The sequence below is a fragment of the Lytechinus pictus genome, chromosome 12 (genome assembly GCF_037042905.1).
Source record: "Lytechinus pictus isolate F3 Inbred chromosome 12, Lp3.0, whole genome shotgun sequence".
Taxonomy (NCBI): Eukaryota; Metazoa; Echinodermata; class Echinoidea; order Temnopleuroida; family Toxopneustidae; genus Lytechinus; species Lytechinus pictus.
The window spans coordinates 30,949,145-30,970,378 of NC_087256.1; the positions used below are offsets into that span (position 1 = coordinate 30,949,145).

The 21,234-nt window shown below is 36.7% G+C and overlaps 1 protein-coding gene across 1 annotated transcript; it reads right to left on the reverse strand.

Annotated features, from left to right (window-relative positions):
• Positions 1–412: 412 nt before the first annotated feature.
• LOC129272735 (homeobox protein Nkx-2.5-like) lies at positions 413–6,125 on the reverse strand. Its single transcript, XM_064107921.1, has 2 exons — positions 4,150–6,125; positions 413–2,976 (listed from the first exon to the last, which is right to left on the reverse strand). Exon 1 carries the CDS (start codon positions 5,889–5,891, stop codon positions 5,490–5,492), a length of 402 nt encoding a protein of 133 aa, XP_063963991.1. The 5' UTR covers positions 5,892–6,125; the 3' UTR covers positions 413–2,976; positions 4,150–5,489.
• Between the last annotated feature and the right edge of the window lie 15,109 nt (positions 6,126–21,234).

Consider the following 21,234-nt stretch of genomic DNA (forward strand, 5'->3'; position numbering starts at 1 on the left):
ACACTAAGTCCAATTAGACCAAATGGTATACGGACTAAATGGCTATTGGGCCAACTTAATGATGAGTGGACGAATAGGCACTTAGACAATGTGGATAGAGGACGAACTGATGGTAGACCACATGATAGTAGACGAGTTGGCAATTACGCGAATTGGCATCAGACGAATTGGAAAAAAACGCTTTAATTTTATTATGAAGAATCCGAATTCGGGGGGGGGGGGTGCAACAATATCGTATGACAGTAATGTCCAAGGACAGTGAGGCCTATATTACGAATAATGTTTGTAAGATTTTTTTTTTAATTTGTATTTCTCATGTTTACATTAAATCGATGTTTTTTAGTTCGTTTCATTATTGCAAGCACAACCAAAATATGAAATAACTTGACTCCCACACGAGTCTATTAAAAATAAATTTGTTTAGAGATCACTTTAAGATCGTTTTATTCATCATTATTTTACAAATTTCATTACACACAAAATGATATATATACACATTTACATAACCATCTAAAATAAGATAATTTGATTCATTGGAAAGGCGTCGAAAATGACAAATTTTCTAACTGTACTCATATCAAAATATGCTGAATTCCACACAATAAGGAAAATGTATTAAACCATTATATTAGATGTGTTGATCTTACATCTTTACCCATTGCTAATTTCATCATGATATAAAATATCTTCTTTAAAAAGTGCAAAGTATTTATGTTTGTGCGAATAGGGTTGAACTAAGGAAGATCTAGAATGTTAATCACAAAATTAAATGAGTTAGGCAAGGTTGGAAAATGACTTTTACGAACTATATGGAGGCCTATATATAATAATTAGAAGAATGGTTGTGGAATTTCAAATAACACATGAATGATGAAGTGTTCTTTTTAAATGAATTATCAAAATCCTCTTCGATTCAATTATTCATAAGGCTTGTGATATAATTTCTTCTCCTCGACAAGCAAAAAACAAAAACAAAACAAAACAACAACACAACCCCCAAAGAAAAAACCCACAAAACAGTAATGCGCCACTACAAGTAAGAAAAACACAGTGCCCCACAGTATGTTCACAGTGTGGAACACAATGTGAAATCACCTTCACACTGTTAAAATTGAGCATTTCAACAATGTGAACCACATATTCACATAGTCGAGTATGTGAACACGCTGTGATTATTCACACTGTCGAGATATCCACAGTGTGAAAATATCTTCACACTACTGAATTCAAGTGAGCATTTTAACAGTGTGAATAATATTTTCACATAGTCCACTATGTGAACACGCTGTGAAAAGTCACACTGTCGAGGCATTCACAGTGTGAAAATATCTTCACCCTATTGAGCATTTTATCAGTGTGAATAATATCTCCACATTGTCCACCATGTGAACACACTGTGATCACACTGTGTAACGCTGTGTTCCTTCCAGCTGGAAGATTCCCCTTCGTCTGACACTCTCTTGTCCCATAAATAAAATATGTCGATACACAAAAATTTTGTTAACAGAAATTCTAGCTGAAGGAATATCATTCAATTTGAAACGACATTTTCTAAAGTATAGATGATGAGTTACCCTACTCTTGGACCCCGTCACACAAATCCTAGCAATCGGTAGTACAGGGCCCCATCTAACTATGGAAAGCCATCAAAGTCAACAGATAAAATGCATGCTTGTTCAAAAAAAATTCTAGATATGAATGCATATCCATAAATTCATTGATTTCTTGACAATTTGGTGTGTTCTCCTTTGTTTACATAGGACATTTTGCAAATTTCCTGTATACAAAATTATGACACTAATGGACTTCCAGAGTTACGATTGATAAGATCAATCGCAACTCTTTGTAAGACGGGAACCTGGGCCCCCGTCACACAAAGAGTTACGACAGATTAAATTCAAACTCAAATTCCGATTTCAATTTCAGATCAATCACTGTTTGAGTTTAATTTGAATCTATCGCATCTTTTTGTGAGATGGGACCCTAATATAGGGCCTATGCGTCATGCTATTGGTTGAACATGGCTGAGATCGAATGCGAAATTATGTTCTTTTTATTGCCTTAACGAGATATACAATTGTTTTGAAAAAAAGTAGATTACGTAATATAACTATTTTTGTTAGAAAGGGAAGATTCTTTCACTGTGTATTTTGAATGGCATTGCACACGACTTTGTGAGAAAATATACAGTGCATGGCTTATGTATCTACCGCCAAGAAATTATTGCAGGAGTAAATATGGCATAATCATCGTCGCATTGCCTACAGTGCTCTTAGTGTATTTTACAGTAATGTGAAAAGTTGAGAAAAAACAGAATTTCCCGTACAGGATTAATAGAAGTTTGTTTGTCTAACTATACAGACTGCATTGTTGCTTTTTGTGTTTTTTTTAAGTCGAAGAATATGCCTATGGAATATCTCATAACATTGTAAGTAAAAAAGAAAATAATAAAAATTACAACGTAACCTTAAATGTTCACAAGTGTTGCTTTTAAGGCCCCCTCACACCTAACCGAATTGCCTGAAATATGCCTTGCGATGGCTGGCGAAAGGCATTTTTTGAAAAATCGTGGTAACTGATAGTAAATCATATTTACCCTTCGTGTTTGGGTTCGTACACCTTCTGAACTAACAGCTACGATGATTCAATTTCGCGAGGAAAATGAAAATGTTTAAAATTTCCCGACGAATTGAAAAATCGTTGGTCATCTGTTTGAATTCGCATCTCTTATTTAGTCTGCGGTTTTCGTTCGTTTATCGTTCGTGTTTTATTGTCGCGCATAGTCCCTCATCGCGCTTTTGCCGAAGTGGACCGATCTCGAAAGAACCCTTAACGAAGCAACACAATGACACAAACGAACAAGAACCACCTCGTCTTCATTTCTAATCGCACGCCATATCAAACCATTGCCCACTGTTCGTTTCTCTTGTTGGGTTATATCGACCCTTCGCTCGCCCTTGGCTGCAGTTTAAGCCCCTTTCACAATTGACGTACGACCTGTTTACGACCGCCTGCAACAGTTTTTTCTTGTTGTTGCACGATCGATCTCTTGGTGTCTTACGAGCACTCGCAGTGGTTGTAGACGAACGCACGAATTTGAGTTGGTCGGAGGTGGTCGTGACTGGTCGCATCTGAATTTGAACATGTTCAAAATCCAAACGCGATCAAATACGATTGATTTACTCGCATCAGGTCGTACCATCGGTCGGGCGATCATCGTGTGAGTGTTGTTCAACGTTGTACGACTTGATGCGAGAGGTGACACAACTATGTATAGTCGCATTTAGTCGACTGGAGGTCGTACAACACTTGCACATGTGCTAGAGACCTACAGAGACCAGTCTTGCGACTGGTTGCGATAATATAAGACTGTTGCAAGACCGATCGAAATTACGTCTTACAACATTCCACTACCGTTGCATTCGCATGTATGCGACCGAACAGCCCCTTTCACAATTGACATCCGACCAGTTTACGACCGCCTGCAACAGTTTTTTCCTGCTGTTGCACGATCGATCTCTTGGTGACTTGCGAGCACTCGCAGTCGTTGTAGACGGTTGCACGAACTCGAGGTGGTCGTGACTGGTCACATCTGAACTTTGAACATGTTCAAAATCCAAACGAGATCAAATACGATCGATTCACTCGCATCAGCTCGTATCCAGGGTCGTACCATCGGTCGGGCGATCATCGTACGAGTGTTGTTCAACGTTGCACGACTTGGTGCGAGAGGTTCACAACTAAGTAGTCGCATTTACTCGACTGGAGGTCTTACAACACTTGCACATGTGCTAGTGACCTACATGTACAGAGACCTGTCTTGCGACTGGGTGCGATAATATGATGGGCCATAAGACTGTTGCAAGACCGATCGCAACGGCTTACAACATTGCACTACCGTTGTATGCGATCGTTCCCCTCGCAATCCCTCGTGCAACACTCACATGTGATCGCACGAGCACAATAGGATCATAAGCGACTTACTCGTGCAACGGGTTTTACTGGTTGTTTTTGTTGTACGACAGCTGTTGCAACTGTGAAAGCCTCTGTGCGATCTTATGAGATGACTGGCGATTGATGCCTGTTGCAGCCTGTCGCACGACCAAAAGGTCGCAAATGGTCGTACGTCAATTGTGAAAGGGGCTTTACTCAAAGAGGTGAACCGAAAAATCGATATACTTCGCACGTCATATTTATCCTTCGCTTACCGTTCGTTGATAAAATTTGACAATAGTTACTGAACGCATGATTTGACGGAAATTTTATTGGAATTCGTTGAATTCGCGTGCATTTCTTGCATCTTTCCAATTCGTCACCCTTCGTCCGCCTCCATTCGGTCAGGTGTGAGGGGGCTTTAACGTCTTATAATAATTGAGTATTGGTTTTACTAACACAAACTGATTAACACCAGATAAACTGAAAGAACAATTAGTTAAATCAATCTAAAAGCGTTGAAAGTTGAAAAGTGAAATCCCGCGAGTTTAAAAAATCGATATGACTGAATGTCAGCACGATCATCGTGATTTGATCTCCACTCCTCATGCTCCTTGTCAGATTTTCATTTTCCCTTACGAGAAAATAAAGATATTTCACCGAAGTTGAGTTTCAATGACCTCGAATCTGCGTGTGAAACATATACATTTCATGGGCCTTTGGCTTACATCATATTCCAATACTATTGACACATAAATGAAGTATTAGTTGTAGAATGACAGAATATTATTAATCAATTTTAAAAGGACAATGTCCAGATTGTCCACAATGTTTTGATGTTGGTATTAGAGATTGGCAAGAACACGTCAATAGAGAGTTTTCGCTCTACACCGCATGACGGATTCAAGAACATAGAAAATGTATTGTCAAATGTCCTCCATGACAATGCACAACCAAGAAGTCTGCATGGTGAATCAAAACAGCAGTTTCATCCTGGACTCTGGACAAACGACATATTAACAATTTTTTTTCGTCAGCTCCGAAATTTAGGACGAAACAGCTCTTCACCAATTTTAGACAAACCTCCTGACGAGCATTTTCAATACATTTACTGTATTTTTGGATCTGTCGTGCGACGCAGAGCCAGCATTCCTTATTATTGATATTGACAGAAAGGGTTAGGTTACCCCACACCGATTCCTAACCGATGGAGATACATTCAACAAGTCAGTATTTGTGACTACATCAGCATGCTTGCTGATGGCATCACGACTTCATTCATTTGTCGCTGGAGTAGTTATTCTAGAATTAGGCACCAACATGGAATATCGAAGGCTCGTGTTTATTTTCGCCTTTAATGACGTCAGCTTCAACGAAGACACTATCACATCTCTGGAGTAAATACTGCATTATTTTTTTTATATAAACTTTCCTGCCCTTAAATGGTCACAAATGTTTCAGGAATTGTTCAAAAGTCAATCAGTATCTACAAAAGCATCTAACAAAAGGGTCTGGAAGACTATCACTGGACATACGTACTGATAGAACGGCCCTCATCACCAAGTCCTATTATTGTTGATGGACGTGTCGAGATACTGATCGCTCTGTGGTGTGGTGTATTCATAGTTACAGGAATTTGTGAAAGCTGTCGTTTGGGTATTCGGTGTGCCGCTGTTGACGGTGGAGTAGCTGAAATTGGTGCAGGAATATGTATACGGTGGAGGATTGGACGCCCCGGTGCAGGGTTTACCGTCCCGCACGAGAACCGGGACGGCCACACGACGCGGTGGGTACTGATCGTTGTTCTGCTGATGTCTCGCCGCTGCGGCTGCGGCCGCGACCGCAGTGGCCGTCCCTAAATCAATGGTCTTCGTCTCACGTTGTTTCTTGTTTTTGTATCGCCTGTTCTGGAACCAGATCTTGACCTGGGTCGGTGTCAGCTTCAGGACGTTCGCCATCTGCTCCCGTTCTGGGGCTGATAAATAGCGTTGCTGTTTGAAACGACGTTCTAGCTCGTAGACCTGGGCCTGGGAAAAGAGAACTCTGGGCTTACGACGCTGTCGGGAAGGTTTGGGCGGTTTTAACGTCGTACTCGACGGCTGTTGTTGTTGCTGGTGTTGCTGTTTTGCGCAGGCCGACCTCTTAATGTTGTTTGATGAGTGTTTGCTTTCAGTAGACTGGAGGGTGTTTCCTGTATTGTACAAATAACAAACAAATAACAACAATTACAAAAAATATCGTGACAAATATTTATGCAAGGTAATAACGTAATAATACTTGGGCGGCCACCAACTTATAATATTATCAAATATCAATGTTTTTTCAGTCACATTATACTATTATGAAAATGTAGTTTTACTGCTCCACTAGCATGCAAAAATGACATCATGCCATCATCATTATCATCATCATTGTCGCCGCCGGCATCATCATCATCACTGTCGCCGTTGTCGTCATTATTATAAGCAATAAAGAGTATTATGTTTCACAAAATATCTAATTCTCAACTGCGCGTCTCAAAATTTCCCATAACATCAGAGTACAAAGATAGCATGGGTAGTATGCTTTGGTAGAAAGTTCTTAACATCTATACTAATCGGTTGTCAACACCTTCCGAATTACTTAAAAATAATAAACATGAACTTTGCCTCAAATCCCGATCCCTAGTTGCTGTCATTGTGTAAACTAAAACCCAGACAAACTTAATTAAACAAAATAGACTAATTGATATTTCAGAAGCTAAACAATCTCTTTACAAACGGATATTGAGGTGGGCTGAGTCGAGAGTATACGAAGATAAAATACATTAAAGGTCAAGTCCACCCCTATGAAACGTTGATTTGAATAAAAAGTGGAAAGTCTAACAAACATAACGCTGAAAAATTCTTTAAGTCGGGTGTAGAATAAGAAAGCTATTTAATTCTAAAATCTTGCCTATTTTGAAAAAAAAGTTGTCATGGTTGCAGTGTATATACACAACACGGTAATAGGCAAATCACACATTTGTCAATGTTTGATACTCACTATTTGACACTCACTATTTCTTGTGCAATGTATTGTACTTATGAATCATGAATATCAAATTTTGGGCAGATTTGATAAGAATACATTTTCTTAATCGAATCTCTACAACAATGACAATTTTTACACGTCCAGCGAGTAATCAAACTTTGTTTCACATGAAAATGATAAAAAAATATTTTCTCTATTTCACAAAATTTGAATAAACAAGATAATAAGGCAGAAGCGGATCTAGAGGGGGGGTTGGGGGGGTTGCAACCCCCCCAAAAAAAAAAAATCCGGGGACCATTTTTTTAAATCTTATCTTTTTTTTAAACTTGTTTTTTTATTTTATTCTATTTCTATGTATTTATTTCATTTATTATTATTATCATTATTATTATGGTGTTTTAGATGCAAGAAAACGCCATTTTCACACACAGATTTTCAAAATTTTTCCCTACTGTGGGAGGGGGACACCCCCCTCCCACACCCTCCCCCCTCGCTCGCTTGGACTCGGTCGCTACGCTCCCTCGCATACCACCCCAACCCCCCTTTATAAAAAGCTGGATCCGCCCCTGATAAGCAGATTGCATCATCGTTCCTCTCAAATTACATACTGACCAGGATGTGCATTTAAAATTAAGCGAAATTTTGAAAGCTTCGTCGTTCTTACTTCACATCCGATTTTTTTTTCAACATTATATTCCCTTTTCATTAAAATAAACTTTTTTTGTTCAGATGCATTTCCCTTTTTAAAGCCAGTCTAGAGCTTTGATGTGAATTATGTTCGAGTATTACCTTACATGTCAACATTACAAAAGCATAGTGGTAATTTGATGTTTGTTCAGCCCTTAGAATTCCAATTTGGCATTTTCTATCTATATAGCCTTCTCTGTGATTTTTTAATTTTACTTTAAAGCACTTACTATATAAATTTAGTGTTTGGATATTAAAAAGCTACAGACAAAGATCATATCTCGAAATTTTCCGGGAAATTTTCAGCCCGTTCTATGCTTAAGAAGGTGTTTTATATAACCAAAACAAAAAATACACAATGTTTGATGTTAATCGGGCAACCTATAAAAATGAAATGTAAAATCTGTAAATTTATCCGATAAAACTATTTTTTATATTCAATAGTTCACATCGTAACCACTTTAGGGTGACACTCACATTCCTATGATCCAGTAATAAATTTGAATAAAGACACGTATTTTTGCGGGATTTACCAAAACTAAAGGCTTGAAATATTTCTCATCATGCGTAATTGGAGGGGGGGGGGGGTATTCGTTATGGGACAGGTCTCAGGGGCACCGCAGCCCCATTTTTTCTAGTGGAAAAAACGGAGGAAAAAAAGGAGAAGGGGGAGAAAAGGGAAATAAAAGAGTTTGGACGTCTGGGTTGGTCGTCTAAATACTCCAATACACGTCTGAGAAAAAAAAATGAGAAAAATAAAATGCAACAATCAGGATTTTTTCACGCCCCACACCCTGGCTCCACCCCTGGATGGCGTATGTTTTTTTTTCTATTTTTTATTATTTTACATATAAAGTTAGAAAGGATTTGAGTTGAGCGCCACTGGCCTGTTGCACAAAGAGATGTGATCAAATGTAACTCCAAAGTTAAACTCAATTTGATTATAAACCAATCAAAAACATGCATTTTAACTCAACCCTTTCTGTATCTTGTCGTTGAAAAAAATAACTTTTACCAAAACGACGTAGAATGTAACCTTGGTCGTTACTATCATTTCGGGCGACTTCCTTTAAAGGCATACAATTGCACGCTAATGAAAGTTAACATTCATATTGCATCCTGGAATGTATATAGCAGGTATAATGTTACAATATTTGATTAGCGACACGTGACATGAAAACTTGGCAATGATATCATTTCCAGTTATGATAATTCCTCTAATTACCTATTTTCATAAGGTTACACCCCGCGTGAATCCAACTTTTTATGGGAAAGTGACCAATTAAAGCCCCTTTCACAATTGACGTACGACCATTTGCGACCTTTTGGTCGTGCGACAGGCTGCAACAGGCATCAATCGCTAGTCATCTCATAAGATCGCACAGAGGCTTTCACAGTTGCAACAGCTGTCGTACAACAAAAACAACCAGTAAACCCCGTTGCACGAGTAAGTCGCATATGCTCTTATTGTGCTCGTGCGATCACATGCGAGTGTTGCACGAGGGATTGCGAGTGGAACGGTCGCATACATGCGAATGAAACGGTAGTGCAATGTTGTAAGCCGTTGCGATCGGTCTTGCAACAGTCTTATGGCCCATATTATTATCGCAACCAGTCGCAAGACAGGTCTATGTACATGTAGGTCGCTTGCACATGTGCAAGTGTTGTACGACCTCCAGTCAAGTAAATGCGACTACTTAGTTGTGCCACCTCTCGCACCAAGTCGTACAACGTTGAACAACACTCGCACGATGATCGCCCGAGCGATGGTACGACCCCGGGTACGGCCTGATGCGAGTGAATCGATCGTATTTGATCGCGTTCGGATTTTGAACATGTTCAAAGTTCAGATGTGACCAGTCACGACCACCTCGAGTTCGTGCGACCGTCTACAACGACTGCGAGTGCTCGCAAGACACCAAGAGATCGATCGTGCAACAACAAGAAAAAACTGTTGCAGGCGGTCGTAAACTGGTCGGACGTCAATTGTGAAAGGGGCTGAACAGTCGCATACAAGCGAATGCAACGGTAGTGGAATGTTGTAGGCCATAATTTCGATCGATCTTGCAACAGTCTTATATTATCGCACCCAGTCGCAAGACTGGTCTCTGTAGGTCTCCAGCACATGTGCAAGTGTTGTACGACCTCCAGTCGACTAAATGCGACTATACTTAGTTGTGCCACCTCTCGCACCAAGTCGTACAACGTTGAACAACACTAACACGATGGTCGCCCGACCGATGGTACGACTTGTTGCGAGTGAATCAATCGTATTTGATCGCGTTTGGATTTTGAACATGTTCAAAGTTCAGATGCGACCACTCACGATCACCTCCGACCACCTCGAGTTTGTGCGATCGTCTACAACGACTGCGAGTGCTCGCAAGACACCAAGGGATCGATCGCGCAACAACAAGAAAAAATTGTTGCAGGTGGTCGTAAACAGGTCGTACGTCAATTGTGAAAGGGGCTTAAGGCCATCGCACACCTTACGACTGTTCGCGATCCGATTTTGGAACAAATAGACTTTTGCTCATTTTCTGAAAATGTGAATGAAACATATCATTTTATTTGAGGTTAAAATTAATTGAAAGAATACTAATATAACCATTTTGAAAGATTGCAAGCTTTTATTTTGGAGTAAAGGCCAAATTAGTTTCAAATCGTAGCCAATCGTACGACTGCTATATATGACGTCATTACGACTAGATATTAAATTCGCTTTTATTCTAAGAAGGATGATAGCATAGTCACAGATTTGAACATAGGTATTCGTACGATGATTTAGAACATTACATAGTCAGATATTCCAAGTCTCAATATTAGCATCAAATTCTACTACATTTTATTCTGAAATCGGGTCGCAGACCAATCGTAAGGTGTGCGGTCGCCTTTATACATGCACATCAGAAACAGAACTGCAACATATACCGAATTTGTGTGAGCAGCTCGAGGAGCAGCTTCTGCTTCCATTTTATTGGCAGAGGTAATAATCAGAATCCACTCGTAATAAAATCCATACGATTATGCTCTCTCTTCCCCCCTCTCTTGCTCTCTCTCTCTCTCTCTCTGACATCCCTATTTTACTATGTCGTATAAATTTAAAATTGATCATAATACTGTACACGCATGGCGATTATATCAATGAATGAACATCAAAACAAATCATGGATGTGTTTTACTTGAAGAAGCTATGATTGAAAGGTATATAGCTTCGTAAAGAAAAATGATATCAAATGAATAAATAACTAAAATGTTGCTGAAGTCACCCCATATTAAGTTTTCCTCCTCATACAACTTACACAGGGACACTAACTATTCGATCCATATGAATGGGGGACTTCATATCAATTCATAACTCCAACAGATATGAGCTGATGATATCGTCAATGGTTAGACTCGAAAGGGGGTATGAAATAATTACCTTCGTTGAAAATGTCCTCCATCTGTTCTTTAGAATACATTTTCTCTCAAATATATTTTTTATCATACAGAGGAAATGGTTTATTATCCCCGTATTGTCCACATCATTGTACAAAAATTACAGGCTCTTTTGACATTTCAAATCTTTTGAATTTGTGACCGACTTTTTACATCGAAATTGAGGTGAACGAAAAACAGGGCTAGGCTAAGAAAAAAAAAGAAAAGGAGATTATGCAAATATTTGTAATCGTCAAAAATTGGTAGACTTTCATTTTTTTTTCTCACACGTTTGTGATGGGAATTAAACATAAGCATGACATTGATAAGGGAAGAGAGTTTGACTGGGAGAGGATCTTCCTGTTCAAAGTCTATGCATGGTAGGTGACTGCACGGAGTCATTACCTTAAAGTTTATTACCCGATTTTGATTAGGCGTTCGACAGTCTCGCCTTTTCCTCGGTAATATACCGATAACTTCCGATTGGAGCGGGGTTATATAGGGAGAAGGCAGGGGGCGGCCCTCCCCTTTGATTTTTGAAGTCGTGAAAAGGGGGAAAAGGGGAAAGAAAAGGAAGGAGAAAAGGGAAGATAGATAGAGTCACGGACGTGACTGCTGTTTCAAGTCACCGATCATCGACAAAGACTTCATTGTCATAAAATGCATTTGACAATAGATTCTCTACGTTCTAGAAAGCGTCCGCATATAGCTGCAGCGAAAACTCCCCCATTATTGCCTGTAAAAACCCGTTTTATTCAAGGGGTATATCTAAAAAATCACTTACAAGATATTTGCAGAAACGAAAATATACAATTGCATTATATACTATATATATAATATGTTCAGATATAAAACATTCTAGCTCGGAAGAACTTTATTTATTTTCTAATATATTTTTAAAGCTATGCAGGTTTTAGTGAAAACTTTCCAAATTAAAGCATTAAAACATTAAATTAGAATTAAAGCACTGAATATGTGTGGAAATCCTCAGAATTTATAAGAAAAATCATTTACAAGTTGATAGCAATCGTGACACCTTGGTATGGGAATGGTATGTATCATTTCCGAAAACGTACATGTATTATTTTCAAAGTTTTGGCATCGTCACTATCCAATCATCGTGATCCTGTCCAGTCCAGTCTAGTCATTATAACTGTTTACTTGGAACAAAATGCAACATAATTTATTTCAATGCAGTGCATTTCTTTAAGGTCCACAGTAGACCATACTAAAAGTCCCCCCAAAAATCAAAAATAGGGGAAAGCGTTCATATCAGCATAAATCGAAGATGGCCGCCAAAATACATTTGTTACCTATTCGAAGTAGAATATATATCTACTGATACGATTTCATAGAGTTTACAGTTTGATCGTATGAATGCTTTATTTGCATATGAATAAGCATATTTTCAAAATGGCCTCCAAATACCGATTTTGACCTTTTTGTTTTTGTTTTTCATGCACATATTTTACATTTTACTTTCAAATAAAAAGTGTTGCTTTGTGCAAGAAGTTTTTACTGCGATGTATTTATCTGAGAGTCTAGCATCAACTCTAAAATTACACTCGTGGGCAAGTGAGGTACACGAGATCTTCAATCTGTAAGCTTTATAGCTGTCTTCTAATCTTTACCATTCTTATGTATAGTTTAACTTTAAGGTAAATAATTTTGAAGATGTAACAGAGAAAAATCATTAATCTTATCGATTAGATCACGAACATCGTCAAAATCATAGGGATGTGGATTTGATTATGGACTCGTCACTTGGCTAATATAAAATAAATATTATATATTTTTCATATTGCGCCTTTTTCCAGGGGATACAAGGCGTTTTATAAAAAATATATAATATTTATTATATATTAGCCAAGTGACGAGTCCATAATCAAAGATAGCGTGTTACTACGAAGCATATGAATTATGAAAGTTCCACAAACTGGAAATCCAAATAAAACAGAAATGAACATTACAGAGAGACAGATGGAGTGATGGGGGAATGATCGAGAGAAGGAAGGATTATTATTTTGTGAAGGAAGCTTCAATCGGGGCAATAACTTCCTGATAAAGACTGATTAAATAACATGTGAAATCGAAAGTGTCCTTATATTCACCCTATTGTGGCACACAACCGTGATTTGTTGAGATCCCGCGCGTGCGATAACACGAAACATGATAATACAGGATATTATAACGCTCAACTCAATATTAGAAAGATGAGTAAACTGTAATACTATATACATAAGAAACATAAATCGTATTAAAGTGATTGGTTAACATTGGTTTGACTTTAAACAAATCTGAGCTAGAAGGTCACACTTGTCACCTGTGTCTGTGATATGTTACAAAAATGAAGCCCAGAAAAAATTGCGTTCGAAAATAATTATTTAGTGCTTCAAAAATTGAAATATAAAGTGACCGAAAACACCATCTTAATTTCATCCCATACACTTATGTGTACTATTTAGGCGTCTATAAGACGCCTATATACAAAATCGGGGTTTGCCTTGTAGTTTTAGCTTTTCATTCTCAATAATGGATGTTTTCAGGGTTTATTAGTTCTAATACATACACTTGTACACATGTTTCATCTTGGTTTGAGAATTTTTTTAATCGGCTGCTCACAAAGTTAAACAATACCTTTAAAGCAAGTGGCATAAGCGAGTTCGTCACTACACCATAGGCATATAATTATGGCAAGTATGCCGAAGGATCGGTGGTTCAATGAAGCAATAAATTGATTATTAAAAAGATATCTCGCTATTTTGTTCACAAATTTAGAAATAAACATAGCTCCTATCTGCCAGTGTAAGCTTATAGCCGATCGTAAAAAGTGTTTTAATCAGTAATTTCAATTACCTCTTTATAACTGCGCTTTTTTGGTATAAATAATGTCAAAATCATAAAGGAGTGAGGGGAGTAAACTAATTGTCAGAAGAAATGATTGGTGGTGGAGAAGAGGGTGGGGTGCGTATAAGGGAGAGGGGTTGACGGGGGGGGGGTAAAATGTGCTGTTTGTTCATGTGTATGCTTTCCTAAACTTCCTTTTAAACTTTCCTACACATGTCAGCAATTTTAGCTAATTAGAAATAAGTTTAGCGATGATAGCTCACGTACAGTATGACTAAACAAAAACAACCATTGTCAATGTCGAATTCCCCCGACAATTACGATACAACTGATTACAAAGTCAAGCCTCACATATCATATCGATATTATTTTTCAATTCGTTCTTGCAACAGAGAAGGAACACGAATACATGCCAAGATTATTCGCAGCACCTCCCTAGAAATAACAAAGATCGCCATCACTTTATCACAAGGATATAAGAAAACCATCTCCAGGCGAGACAACTAACAAACATAAAATAGAATAACGATAGTAATAACAATAATAATGAAAGCGGAAATAGCAATGTTTGTAATGTACATATGCATATTTTCTCATCTGAATAAATATGTTTATGTTTTTCTGGGCCACAAAATCTTCAAATACAAAAATGGAATGGTGCCATAAAAATTTGATACATGCATTTTTTTGATAATTCATTTGTGGACATCATATTAATGAATTTTTATATAAAGACAATATGCCATTTTTCATGCATTAAAAAAATACAGCATTTCGTTAATGCAGTATTATACCTACCAAAAAGGAGTAATATATTCTTACTACACATGATGATACCAAGTGGTATATAGGCATAAAATACATTCAAAAAGAAAATATTCAGATTAGCTAAATATATATAGGAGGGACACTTGGGCGGAATTTTTATAAAAGAAATAAATTTTAAAAATACAATATCTTGTGACTTAAATGAATGGGATTTATTCATGTTGACCAGAATATTCTATTAATCATTTAGAGTAGAATTCTATTTAGTGCACCTATAAGGTAATTAAATGGTGAAAGATTGTTTTCAGAATGAACATTGGATATATTCCTGTTTTACAACAAACATGACAAAGGTGAAATGGACATCGTAATAAGGCCGAGGCAAATATCTAACTTTGCAATATAATATAATTGCTATATCAAAAGTTATATATTTATAAATTTTAAGACTTGTCCACCTTTAAGAAATCCAAAACCTGTAATCATGGCGGTAGCACGGGGGCAGGGGCGACAGCCTCCATGAATTCAAGTAGTAAAAAGGGGAAAGAGGAGAAAATATGGAAAATGTGGAACCCCAAAAAAGGCAGTGTAATTCTACAATCCAATATTTATTTAAAAAAATATGACGTCACGTTTAGATTGCCCCCACCCCGATCAAAAAACCCCGACGCCGCCCCTTTGCTCTTATTTCTTATGTACAGTAAAAAAGCAACAACAATAACGTTAATTTCAATGCATATAATCGCCATCAAGACTGTACATGCATGTGTAGTTCAATTACACATATTGCGAAGTAATTGATATTATTTCGCGGTTTATCTCATTTTACTTTTGATTCACAGCCATATTTTTGTCTGATGAGGAAGAGACTATCCTATCACACCACCCCCATATACAGGGGCGATACCCGGATATATTGATGGGGGAGAGGTGGGGTGATGTCACATTTCTACAAATTTGTTATACGTCATAGATGTCCTCTTTTATACTCATCTTCATTTTTCTTCCCTTTCTCTTTTTTCCTATCCCCTTTTCTTTCTTTTTTTGTAATCACTAGTTGAAAATCAAATGCGTGTGAGAGGATGAGTGTGTGTGTGTGTTGTGTGTGTGGGGGGGGGGGGTGGGGGTATTCACCCCGTCTCTGCCCATTTTTAAATCTATATTGGTGATTGAACCCATGGGATGATTAAAAAAAATAATTCATGTTTGTATGTTTTGGTCTTTATAGGTAAAATTTCAGTTATAACGTGTATAATATCGAATCGAATGTAATTACATATCATATATGTAATGATTTTGTATCATATATATATTTTTTTTCGTTGGAAATGAATAAACTTGATTTTGAAATTTGAACTAATTAATCATGCATTGTCTTCATGGTTTTGTTTTATTTTGTATCAGTCCTTAACAGAAAGCGCGCTGACATAGTAAATATACTGAATTGGGCATTTGGGGCTGATGCCTGCTACCCCAAAATCACAGAAGTGGTACATTTTTCTTTCCATCACTGTTTTTTTTTATTAATTAATGTTTTCATCGACTTTCCTTAAACTTCTCATTAATTCTTTATTCTTACACGCTCTATCTATTACATTTTTTCAATAAAAGATACTCGATTTTTGCTCGCTCGCTTGGCTTACTCTGAACCCCCAGAAATAATGAAGAAATATTAAACCGTATCCACAAGTCGGCCCCTAAATTTGCACAGACAACTGCAAGGGGAAAGGCATATAATTTAACATTGAGTCTACAGCCTGTGCTGATGTTTACGAAGAATTTCACGTTCGTGGTCTAGCTAGCTTTCATAGCTAAGTGCCCAATTAAGTTAGTGTAAATAATGGACATAATCAAGACCACTGTATTTAAGAGTTTTTACCAGGAGTAGAAGGAAAATGTCTTCCTCGTTTTTACAAGTAGCTACCACTACACGTTATGTGCTTGAGCTAATCCGTGGGCATTGTTAAGACGCTTATAGATTTGATCATTAATAGTGATAACATATTGATACACCTACTTTGAATTGAGAGTAAAATAACAATGAATTTCACATATAACGATTAAAATGACTTCAATTTTTGCAAGTAAATACGAAATTCGATGAGCTTTGAACACCAAAACGTTTATCTCTTGCACCCGTGCATAATTAAAATTAGAAAGTCAAAAAGGGGCCTAAGCTTTCGATCCTAGCAGAATCTTCGTCGGAGGCAAAATGAATTAGATTGTACTTAATAAAGCATTACACGCGTTAAATAATCTCTCTATATATATGAACCCAAAATCATTTCAACTGAAATTACTTATCGATATATAAAGCGCGACAAAGAAACAAATGCTTCTCGTCTGTACATCATGTGTACATGGGTAATGACTAATTATGAATTCATCGCTCGGACTTATTAAACTTATTGCATATGCCTCATATATTTTTGTGTAATCCAGGTCTTGGGAACTCTCTCTGCAAGTATGCACCTTTTTATTTACACTGTTCCCGAGGAGGATGAACTTCCTAATAAGACAGTATGTTTATCAAGCCGTAAGGCGGGATATGTAGATCCTTCCTAAAGGCCTAGATCCCATACAATGTTTGTACAGATTAAACCATGTAACACCATACCATTTGGTAGGTCCATCAAGCAAACTGGCTTGTTTAGTTTTCACACTTTTGGCGATGCTTTTAACCCTGAATTGGAACTAACATGAACTTCAATATATCCACCAAATGACTGACCTGATAGGCCGAAAGCATAAAATGCTAATCACTGTACTTGCAAGATTTTGCCGGGGGTAAGCACATTGAAATGCGCGCGCAAGGGGAAGTTCACCCTGACAAGAAGTTTATTGTAAAATAGCAGAAAAACACTAAAAAAAATATTGGTGATGGTTTGAGGAAAATCCATCAAATATTTAAAAAGTTAATATATTTATTTTATTTGTGACGTCATATGTGAGCAGCTTCCCATGTATCGTGAATTTAAAAAATGTCATTTTCCCCCAAAAAAAATGAAAATAAAATTATTGTTTCTTCAGTATATCAAAAGAGACAAATTATTTGTTCATACCAGCTCCTAAAAGAAGAAATTTTAGTCATCGTGAACCATTAAATATATGAAATTAATATATTTTATATGACATAAATTATGGGGCAGCTGCTCGTACATCACGAGACAAATAAAGAACTTAAAGTTCTAATAACTTTCTCAATCTTTAATAGATTTTCCTGAAACCTTCAATATATTTTTTTAATTATTTTTCCTTGTATTAAAAAAAAACTCTTCGTCAGGGTGAACTTTCCCCTTAAGCACAGAAATGCGTAGCATCATGCTGATATATACGTGTATTTCTGATGGATGGATGAATATTACCTATTTATTTATTTATTTATTTATTTCTGATATTTTGACAGGGTAGCCCATTCACCAATAAGTAGTGGTCTTCCATGGGGCCCTGAATAACAATAAACATATTTACAAAATGCATAACGTATGTACAGAATGTTACGGCATTAAAATTCACATTAGGATTTGAATGTAAAACGAAACATTAACAAACTTAGCAGCAAACAAAAACCTATACGCATTGAACACAAAAATTTAGGCATTTAATTGCCAAGCAAATACTGAAGACAGAGCAAAGCTCGGACAAAAATGCATGAAATGTTTTGCTAGCGTTAGTATTTGCTCATTATGATTTTTTCAGCCATACGAACTTGAACGTTGGAAAGATAAAGTCAATGAGGCTGAGTGTTGGCACTTGGCACTATTAATTTTGAAATAAAACCAGCATTTTCAATACATTTTCATAGATTTCGTGTATGTTTAAAGTCAAATTTAACAAGTTATTCAAGGGAACCTAATAACACTTATGTTGCAAATACATTATGAATAATTAATCTCAAGCCCCAAACCCCTTCCACATATAAGTACGCTATCCGCTATAGCACACTCGTCTCTATTGATAATAATGGATGATCTAAACCCATATAAGCACCATAAATTCATTGTTTTATCTCGGTCGTTATGGTAATTAAGCGAGACTAAATGACTTAGTTAGGTTTGGGTACAGTTTTTATGAGGCCGAGGGGTTCCTTTTCTTCATAACTGATACGATATTTATAACATGTCATGCATTCTTTTAATAGGAATGTTCAAAGAAAAATTCATTGAGAGGTGGTAACTCTCATTTGAAAGGACAGTCATGGTCAGCTGATGCCGTTTATAAAGTCATCCTATATACATTAAAAAAAACCGAAACAAACAAATTAAAAATCGAAAAACACGAGTTAATGGTGACGTAATGAGTAAAAATATGGACTTTTTAAATACAAAAATATGATTTTGTAATAGATTTTGACATAAATTTAGATAATAATATTACATGTCATGCATTCTTGTTACTTTTCATTTTTTTAATATTTTTTTGTTCTTGTTGGTGAGACTTTTGGGGTCCATGACGCTACGCCCCCTCCCTATAGCTCTACCCCGTGACGTGGGTACATAATATTGCACGAATCGTTTTTGAGTGCAACATTGGCCCTAAGGAGTGGAATACTTCTGGGCCCCGTTTTCACAAAGAGTTGCGATTGATTGGATCAATCGCAACTCTTTGGGAAAATCCATCAGTGTCATAATGTTTGCTAAAGGGAATTCGCAGAATCTCCTTAAAACAAAGGGAATCACCGTGAATCTTCAATAGAAAGACGAATGTATGAATGTACATCATAATTATCATGATTATCTAGAAAATATTTTGAACAAATTTGCATTTTAGATGTTGACGTTACTGGCCGTTCATATAATTGTGGTTGATCGGATCGATCGTAACTCCTTGTAAGACGGGGCCCAGGTGTATCTCTTCAAGAAAACCATTCCAAAAATAATGAAATACTAATATTCTCTTTACATCTTTGGAGATCATTGTATTGCACGGCCATTAGACCGTGCAATACTATTACTCAGTAATTAGTTTGAACATAAGCTTATGGGAAATTCATAGGCTTTAGGCGCATCGTGCAATACGCATTGACATAGCCAAATCATGCAGCCCAAAATACGTGCTTTATATCTAAAAAGGCACTCATACAGTATTTATATCGTACGAATATCTTACTATCATGTTCATGTCTTCATGCTTTCGGAAAATTCTGTATTAGAGCGAAAGATTAAGTAAAACTAGACAGTTACCAATTAAAGCTATCACGAATTTATGTGTAACATTGAAGTATGTAGCTTATATCACTGATATGCTTGGACGCCATATTGGTTTTTAAAATGGACAAAAAACTATCAAATCTTTTAGTGATATTGATATTCAAAACGCAGCCAATAAAAACAGCGTAATTTATCTTGGCACAATTTAACCATATTAACTTTCAAACCAAACCAAACAAAATGAAAAAAGGTATAAAAAAAATGTTAACTCTCTGGGCGTTTTCTGTTTGCATTATTGAAAATCAGACTAAAAATCAAAACTTGATTGCTTTGAAATGACGAAGAAGTGAACACAAGGTTTATTTTATTAATACAAGTCGCATTTGTTATGAAAATTTACCGGAAATTAGTAAAACATACAATGCAGTCATCAGTCATACAAGAGCACAAAGTAAACACATTGCTGAAGAATATGAAATAATTCTTCTTATAAACTTACCAAACAACCTATCAAACTATTAACATTGTCATGCTACTCACCAAACGAGCTTTACCATGTTTACAGCTGGCCATAATTGCAAACTTTTTTATTTGTATTTATGGAAGATATGGACGTCCTCCATGTGTGATGGAATAGCGCATGCTTTGTGATCATATCTAATTCTATTCATTTATATTTGTTACATTAGTTGATTTGAGAAAATAAGGTAGATACGTGTGCCGCTATACAAAAACCCTACATTATTGATAAAGAGTTGCAGCGGCACTCGAAAGCTCGTGAACTTGTAAGCTAGTGGACACTTTTTGCGAGATTGATCACGAATTTCCTTGTTGACCATAGTAGATTGCGGGACAAATGAATACCCTCTAGCGATTATTATTATTGTTATTATTTTTATTATTATTATTATCTAAAGATCTCCCCTATTTCCGTGACATCATCCAGGGATGGGGGTCGGGTGTCCGGACACTTTATATTTTTGAAGCCTTCTTTTTTTGTCTTTGGATTAGATCTAGATCTACACTAAAAATATGAAATCAATAGTTTTAATCATCTTCTATTTTGTTCTTTATAATATTTCCCAACATTTTGTAATAAAAATTGATGAAACTTCGCTTGTAAATTTTTCCAAATGACTTTCTAAAATTGACAGTCCGCGGACATACAAGAACTGGGTATATAACCCCTTCATTGTTTATAATTTTCTTAAAAATCTAATGTTTTTAGTGAAAGATCAAAAGACGAGGCATGTTCGATATCACGGGCGACCGACTGCCATCATCATGAACACTGCCAGGGAGATTGGACTAGATGAAAGAATATGTGAAAGGGTCTGGATAATGACACATGTCAGTGTAACGAAGTTTGGATAGAGGTGAGTGTTAAAGGCTTCCCATGTCTTATGGCACTTTTGAA

Excerpts from the sequence above, each read along its gene's own strand:
- LOC129272735 (XM_064107921.1), bottom strand. The coding sequence starts at position 5,891 with ATGGCGAACGTCCTGAAGCTGACACCGACCCAGGTCAAGATCTGGTTC.